The 7,911-nt window shown below is 39.6% G+C and overlaps 3 protein-coding genes across 3 annotated transcripts; 1 reads left to right on the top strand and 2 right to left on the bottom strand.

Annotated features, from left to right (window-relative positions):
- The first annotated feature begins 13 nt into the window (after positions 1-13).
- LOC144641392 (uncharacterized) lies at positions 14-2,876 on the top strand. Its single transcript, XM_078500407.1, has 3 exons — positions 14-203; positions 317-1,086; positions 2,074-2,876. The coding sequence occupies exons 1-3, from the start codon at positions 16-18 to the stop codon at positions 2,874-2,876; spliced, it is 1,761 nt and encodes a 586-aa protein (XP_078356533.1). The 5' UTR covers positions 14-15.
- A 123-nt stretch (positions 2,877-2,999) lies between these two features.
- On the bottom strand, positions 3,000-4,777 carry LOC144641390 (uncharacterized). Its single transcript, XM_078500405.1, has one exon. The coding sequence runs from the start codon at positions 4,707-4,709 to the stop codon at positions 3,174-3,176; it is 1,536 nt and encodes a 511-aa protein (XP_078356531.1). The 5' UTR covers positions 4,710-4,777; the 3' UTR covers positions 3,000-3,173.
- A 740-nt stretch (positions 4,778-5,517) lies between these two features.
- LOC144641391 (uncharacterized protein KIAA1958-like) lies at positions 5,518-6,528 on the bottom strand. Its single transcript, XM_078500406.1, has one exon. It carries the CDS (start codon positions 6,526-6,528, stop codon positions 5,518-5,520), a length of 1,011 nt encoding a protein of 336 aa, XP_078356532.1.
- Positions 6,529-7,911: the final 1,383 nt, after the last annotated feature.

Genomic DNA, 7,911 nt, shown 5'->3' with positions numbered 1-7,911 from the left:
AAGCGAGGGAAAACTATGCAGTCTTCAAAGAATCTACCAGAAGCGGCCTTTTTTTTCGCTGAGGAGACAGTTCAGTTACTGAGTGGAAATTGTCCAAAGAAAATTACCAAAGAAAGACTAAAAGAATGGTTGTCATACCGCAAAGGGACGGCGAAAGATGGTAGTGCGCGGACCGAAGCAACGAAGGCCGAGTTATCTCAAAGGTAAGCTTATAAGACTAAAAGATTGCAATATTTTTGTCACTTATATTTTCATTGCTTAAAGGAAATTTTTATCGAAGCATAAGTTCTATATCGATTTGTTCTACTTGCCGCAGGGTCGTCAGTTATATAAAAAATGGTTGGCAGAATAATTTTACTGAAAAGTGGCAACACTTAGCAGCAAGCAAACCAGTGGACCAAACGGCGACCGTCAATTGTGATTTCCCTGGATCTGCACAGTGGGTTTCGCTGGTTGACGCGAAGGACGATGTTCCTACATTTAATATACAAAATATCGTGTCTTACTTTATTGAAAGGAAAGCTAAAGACAATGAATCCAACAAAGATTACAAGAATGTCAGCAGCAAAGCTTTCGGTTTGTTTCGACATGGTCACATCCAAAAACTGGAAATCGCACGAGAAGACGATGGCAAGGTACATTTCCGATGTGATTGCTTACCTGAAATGAAGAAAAACTTTAAGTATAACGTAAAACTTTCATTGTGTAATAATGGTGAGCAGGAAGGTGAAATTACATTTGCTAGCTGTGCTTGCCCAGCTGGTAAAGGTCCACGTGGCTCTTGTAAACACATAGCCGCTCTTTGTTATGCACTTGAAGAATTTGTGAGACTTAAATGTACACAGGAATTTGAAACATGTACCTCAAGACTGCAAACTTGGAACCAGCCGAGAAAGAGAAAGCTTGACTCTCAGTCAGTTTATGAAATTGATTTCTCAAAAAAAGTTTATAGAAGAGAAGAAAGGAACAATGCTAAGCCTTTGAATGATCCAAGACGTCCATCTGAAAGGAACAATGATACGAAAAATGTCAACAGAGAACTGCTCGACAAAATCAAAACAGTGAAACCAAATTGTGGTTTCTTTTGTCTACTGTCATCCTCGGAGACCCAGGGGCAGTTAGTGGGGGCGACGTGCAGCTTATCGGGAAAACGGGATTTTCGGGCGAAAGTTTACAACATAGAGCGTAACAGCCCCTGGGCACTTTGTCTTACCGAACCAGTTCCAGAAGCGTTTGAACTCCTTCCTCTTGATTGGCCACAAAAATATTTTTGTGGCCAATCAGCGAGGTTGACCAGAAGAGCGACTCTGATGTCTTCTTACACGAAGTTGTTTTCCTCATAGACTCGACGTGGTTGTTAAGCCCGTCCATCGGATGATACTACATGGGTCTCAGATAAAAAAAGCAAAACAAAAACAAAACAACGAGGCCTGGGAATATGTTAAATGTAGCATAGCGCAAGGAAACCAAAAGTTTTTAAAGCTATACGCGAGCACCTCTTGTTTATAAGTTTTGTTTTTGTTATTTAAATATCCAACAAATTAAACAAAAACCCTTTGTTTTAACTGTCAAGCTGGCAACAAATAACAATAGGTGACGACAGCGATATCTTCGCTAACGCGTGGCCCGTGCAGTGAAGTACCCAGACCGTGGCAAGTTCTAGAAGTCGGGCAACGACCGAGAAAAATAATAATAAGAATTGTTGTTTACTCGAATAACTATTAAAAAGCGCGCAACTAACAGTGTAGAACTGGCAGTCGTCTAAGGCTTATTTTTTTCTGAGACTCTCCATGTAATAGCATCCGATTGACGGGCAGAGCATCCACGACGAGTCTTTGAGGAAAACAACTTCGTGTAAGAAGACGTCAGAGTCGCTCTTCTGGTCAACCTCGCTGATTGGCCACAAAAATATTTTTGTGGCCAATCAGGAGGAAGGAGTTCAAACGCTTCTGGAACTGGTTCGGTAAGACAAAGTGCCCAGGGGCTGTTACGCTCTATGTTGTAAACTTTCGCCTGAAAATCCCGATAAGCTGCCCGTCGCCCCCACTAACTGGCCCTGGGTCTCCGAGGATGGTCTACTGTCAGATGAGAGACTTGACCAAAATAAAAATGACATTATATCTCCAATTAAAGAGCACCCTGTCTCACTCACTGAGATTTTTGACCGGGCAAAAAGAATTAAGAGAAATCTCATGGTTAGTGATCAACAGAGAGGGAACATTGCACTTGCCACAAAAGCTCAAAGTAATTGTCAGGCATGGTTTGAACACAGACGTGTTTGTATTACAACCTCTCAGAGCAAGCGAGCATTAATAAAGCCTTCTACTAGCCCAACAAAAGCAATGAGGGAAATCTTACACTATAACAGTCACTACCAAAGTAACAAAATGACACAGGGACTGAAAGATGAAAAGAAGATCATATTGCTATATGAAAACAAACTGGATTGCAAAGTCAGTGAAACAGGTTTTGTTATTTCTCAGAGTCATCCTTTCCTTGGGGCTTCTCCAGATGGGACTGTAGATGGGGGACTAGTGGAGATAAAACGAATCTTCACAGATGGCCTATCTCTGCAGGAGGCAGTGTGTAAACGTGGTATATGTAAAGAGACTCCCCATGGGTTGGTGATCAACAGGAATCATAAGTTCTATTACCAAGTACAGCAGCTGATGCTTTGCACTAAATCATCTTGGACTGATTTGGTACTTTCTGACACTGTTGAATTAATTATTTTACATGTGAGGAAAAACAAAAGTTTTCTTTCTCAAATTGTCCCAAGACTAGAAAATTTTTATGACACTCACATCTCTTTGGAACTGGCCTATCCAAGAGTTTTTTATGGACTTCCTAGATTAAGTAAATTAATAAATGACTGAAATCACAATTTTATACTTTATTTCATCTTTAGAAATACTGTAAACATACACAAATGGCAACATTTCAGTAGTAAGCATGTGCTTATTTCTAACTGATTACAGAGTGAGAAGGGTAGTAATGTAGAAAATAATACAAAAAGGAACAATTTGAGCTTTAACACATGTTGAGTTTAGTAGTATTTTTATAACAAATTGATGGAATATTCATTTGAGCATTACTTGACTATACAGTCTGTTTTCACTGCTGTATAATAGATAACATGAAGACAGTATTTGTGAGAAAGGTAATTGTTATTGCTAACCATTTACTAGTGGTGGCAGGAAGTTTGATAACATTGCACAGACAAAAAATATCATATCAATTATACCATTCCTGCACAAAGTTATGGGGACAAAGTCTAAAATGTGGTAGTTTTTTATTCTTTCCATGGCTCTTTCAACATGGATTCTAAGAGTTGCAATCCTTCTTGTTTCCAGTAACTCACTTTTATTAAATTGGCCTGATTCATTCATGAATGGAGGAACATTTACTTTTACCCCTTTATGTGCAAGCATCTCTTGAATATTGAAACCTCTATTAGCCATTATAACGTCACCATACTGTAGTTTCTCAATAAGGCCTGACTTCTGGGTTAGTTCCTTGTCAGAAATGCTGCCACCATACAGGGTTGAGACGAATGAAATCCCCCCTTTTGGTACAATACCAACCAAGGATTTCAGGGTGTTGCTATTTTTGTATGAAGAAAATGTTACTTGTTGAGCCTCTGGGTTGTTTGGCTTTTCAATGTATATCTCTGTAGCATCAATTATTAGAGTAGTTGTTGAATACTTTTTGCGAAAACATTCAGGCAGGTGTAATTTAACAATCTCTTTGGAAGGAAATACATCCAATTCTTTGAATCTGAAAAAAATAAACTTGATCCAGGTATTAATAATTTGGGATACCACACTCTGAGAAACTCCAAATCTCAGTGATAAGTCTTCTTCAAGTAATCCAACTTTCAAACGACAGAGTACCATGAAAAATTCATTTTCGATATTCAAAGCCCTACTAGGCCCAGGTTTATATTTGTGCTTCATTTCTCTTAAATTTTCAGTGTTTTGGTAGTCCAAATGAGCCGCTGTCTCCCTCCCCAGAAAGTCAAGAACCATTGAAAACACTTCATAGTTTTCAAATCCAGTGTAGAATCTTAATAATTTATCATTTTCCTTTACAGTTTCGATGCTAAAGGCTTTTTTCTCGATTAATAATTCCAGCTCCTTTCTGGCACTTCTTTCTTCTTCGAGTTGATTTTCCAGCTCTTGTATTCTTTTGTTCAGTTCGCGCTCCTTAGTTTGCCATTTTTCAAGTAAACATGACATTTCTGTATCCTTCAACTTAAGTTGATGTTCCCAGTTTTCATCTCCAGTTTGAAAAAAACCTTCACTTTCCAGATTTTCAGCTTCTATACCATCTGAACCAGAATTTATCGGTTCTGGGGCTGAATGCTGCTGCGATTTCTCTATCTTTGTTTTCTTTGTGTTCAATGTTGCTCGATCAGCGGGCTCTTTCCTCTTCGGCTTTTCGACAGTAAAAATAAACTTTGTCGGTACGGAATCTGGCTTTAAACGAATTCTTTGTCCTCCCACTGGTTTAATAAAGCAATAAGCTTCAAAATGCTGACTACAGACATAAGAGTTTTTGTTTACCGGAGTGTTCTCGCGACGTAGTTTCACGAGCCATTGTGCCAGCAAATTCTTGTTTGACAGCGGGAGCGAATGCCATGATAAGTCCTTGCAGTCCGCTTTGGAACTTCGATTTTGACACCCAAAAGCTATGCAATGCTTCACCATGGATAAAGGAACTAAAAAGCCGCGAAAATATTATGTAAATGTCGAACTACCTACTAATTTCCCTCTCTGTTTCCTTATACTTTGTAGCGAGCTAGACCCGATAGCCTCGTTTTGGCGTAAGCTCATCCAGAAACCGCTGATTTCGCGTGCTCAACTTCGATAAGAGCTATTGTATATATAAAAATAAATAGAGGATATTACACGGTGGCGAGAAGATATGAATTTTATGTTCGAGTGGAAACCACAATATCTCACGAGTGAGCGCAGCGAACGAGTGAGATATTGTGTTTGCCACGAGAACAAAAAATTCATATCTTCGAGCCAACGTGTAATGTTCTTTTTATTATATGGAGACAAAATATCTGAAATTGCCCATTTTATTCTTTCCAAATTAAGGTTTGCACAAATACGGGTGGGCTTCATTAAAATAGAAAATACACTGAAGTGAAAAATACAAAATACCCGGTGCCAAGGATATAACATACAGCTGTACTCTAAACTAATTTTACAAACTAAAATTAATGTCATTGACTCTGACTTGAGTCATCTGAAACAGTGATTTTTAGCCTTTTTTCAGAACGAATCTTTGAACACTTTTCGGTACGACCGGGCTGATACACTTGCACATTTACCGTTCCGATTTGGCAGTTTTGAAATAAACTTCCGGAAGCTGCACCCGCTAAATAGCTATCCGACTTAGTTTTCTCCTCAATCGAGACAGCTGACAAGGTTTGGCTGGTATTGGCATCGCTAGACAATACAGCGGAAATCTGCTTCTGTTTCTTATCGGACAGAGATGAGTAGTTGTTTAAGAGTTCACGTTTTTATGTCCAGTAATCTGAATGATTTCGTTGGGTGGTATCTCGTTATCCACCAGCTTCTGGACCAAATGCTTTCTTGTGCTGTGATTTACGAGCTTTTTGTCTGAATCCAGGCCTGAATCATGTACCATGTTCTTCAGCATACTTCTCAAGGAATTGATTCCAAGCGGAGAGCATTTGAACCACATTTGACCGGGTTTCGGCCTTTCGATGTTCACAGCAAGATAGAAAGGCGATTCATCGCTCATCATGACAGCGGGCCGATGATCTTTGTAGGCCAAGTAGGCATTGACAGGGCAGCGATCTGCATTGCTCTTGTTTTCGTACATTTGAGGTTTCTTCTCTCTGATATTTCGAGGGTTTTCACCGGTACGCGTTTTTGTTTGTCTTTCTTTGTTGAATTCGATGAAGCGGTTTCCCTCCGAAACTGTTTTTAACTGCAAATCGCCCCAGCAAAGGTCCCTCTGCTCTTTACCTGGCCTCATACCAAAGAATGTACAGTTGTTCATCCAAAGGGTATTTAATAGAGCTCTAGGAGAGTGAATTCCTAGAACTCCACGGCTGTAAAAAGTGGCGATGTCTTCATCCGACAACGGATCCGCTGCGTTTGGCCGGTTTCCTTTGCCCACGGATTTTAACTGTTTTTGTTTCTTCTTTAAAATATCTTGAACCTCATGAAACTCTTTGTCGTTGAGGACGGAAAATCCATAATTGTTTTTTCGAAGATGCTGGTCGATGCTTTGTATGAACGCCCTGATTGACGAGGGTTCGTACTCTTCACCATTTTTCTTTCGCACAGCGAGAACAAATTTTTTGATGATTTCTTGCAGCTCCACAGGCGCAATATCCTCAATCTCTCTCTTCTCGTCGCAAGTGTCGAGAAATTCTTTGAAAACCTTTAAATCGTACAAGGTCTTCTTTTTCGTGTTTTCGTTGTCGAAGCTTTCTGAAAACTCTTTCACTTGTTCATCGTTTAGCAAAACAAACCTGCTTGCCATAATTCTAAACACTGAGGCAACGACGCATAGTTCATTCAACAAAGTAGAAAAGGCGGGAATCGTGACGTCATTGAACGATATGACACTCGAAAGCGTGACATACGGAAAATACGCCACTCGGGTCCCGGATGGAGTGGCGTATGAAAACTACGAGTGGTTTAGTTCCCAGTAAAACACTCTCCTCCATATAATAAATAGCGCTATGTGATGATACTGTACTACATAGTGAAAGTCTACGTATCTAATCTAGGTTACAAACTTATCACCACGTACGTTGAGAGTTTATTGAACAGGCATATGGAGCATTGGACGAAAGGTTATGTCATCTCTTTTTAAAAGAGATATCTATTTAGGGTCCCAAAAGAGCACAAGGGCTCTAAGAGGATGCAGTGGAGCCCCATATTTTCCGAGCCATGGAGCCCTTAACGCCTCTGGGACCCTGAATTTTTAAGCTGACAATCCAGTTCTCAGCTCCGATGGTTGAAGTTGCAGTTTATGTTTCAGGTTAACAAAGTCCTATTTGTAAACAATTTAGCATGTTCTGGCTATGAATACCCAGGTTTAAAATTCGTGAATATCCTACAAAACAGGGATAATACTGTTGATGTTGTTTATCTATTGTCTAGTTAGGCCTGTCGAGGAGAGCCTTGCAAACGATGCGGATCGCCGCGAAAGTTCAACATACTTGTTCTGAAAGTTTGCAGATTTTAAGTAAACTATTTTGTTTGATTACTTGTCCACTTGGAAATGTATCGATATAGTAAGAACAAGAATCGTTTGGGAATTAAATACTTAGTTAATACTTGGACTTTCTCAATTGCTCTTGAACATGGCCTGAAATGTAAAATAGAAGGTCTTAGTTTCACATGTGCAGACTGTTAATTCGGATGAATCTAAGTCATTATACCCTCCTCCAATAAGCGCCCATTTGGTTAAACCATGATAAGCAAACTACTCCCTAAGGACTAGTTGGAACGATTGTCAGTAGTGACAAAAACCTTATCTGTCTTGACATTGAGGTAATTTCTCTGAAATAGAACCTGCACTGATAAAAACTTGCATTTTGAAATGAATATGGGGGATACCCACCCTCGTTTAGGCGCAACCGCACCTTGTCTACACGGAATAATTCCTTATAATATCAGTATGATTACATTCAGGATTCGGGCTTCTTAAATTCACGTTTCCAACGATCGCTTCTTGTATTTTACACTGGGAATTGGTCCATATTTATTTTAAAAAGAAAGAAAGTAATTACCAAAGAAGGGGAAACAATGATACGTGGCCATGCTCGTTGAATGACGATTTAAGTACCCCCTTAGCAAGCTCCAACCATAAAAACCTCCACCACTTTTTGACGCACGCGCTCATCTGTGACACGTA

The sequence above is a fragment of the Oculina patagonica genome, unplaced genomic scaffold, assembly GCF_052425735.1.
Source record: "Oculina patagonica isolate OP01 unplaced genomic scaffold, crgOcupat unplaced9, whole genome shotgun sequence".
Classification (NCBI taxonomy): domain Eukaryota; kingdom Metazoa; phylum Cnidaria; class Anthozoa; order Scleractinia; family Oculinidae; genus Oculina; species Oculina patagonica.
This window is presented reverse-complemented; position numbering and strand designations above follow the sequence as displayed.

Coding starts and splice junctions, on each gene's coding strand:
- LOC144641392 (XM_078500407.1), top strand. CDS start 16: ATGCAGTCTTCAAAGAATCTACCAGAAGCGGCCTTTTTTTTCGCTGAG. Junction 204..316: donor AAGGCCGAGTTATCTCAAAG/GTAAGCTTATAA, acceptor TACTTGCCGCAG/GGTCGTCAGTTATATAAAAA. Junction 1,087..2,073: donor ACCAAATTGTGGTTTCTTTT/GTCTACTGTCAT, acceptor TCTCCGAGGATG/GTCTACTGTCAGATGAGAGA.
- LOC144641390 (XM_078500405.1), bottom strand. CDS start 4,709: ATGGTGAAGCATTGCATAGCTTTTGGGTGTCAAAATCGAAGTTCCAAA.
- LOC144641391 (XM_078500406.1), bottom strand. CDS start 6,528: ATGGCAAGCAGGTTTGTTTTGCTAAACGATGAACAAGTGAAAGAGTTT.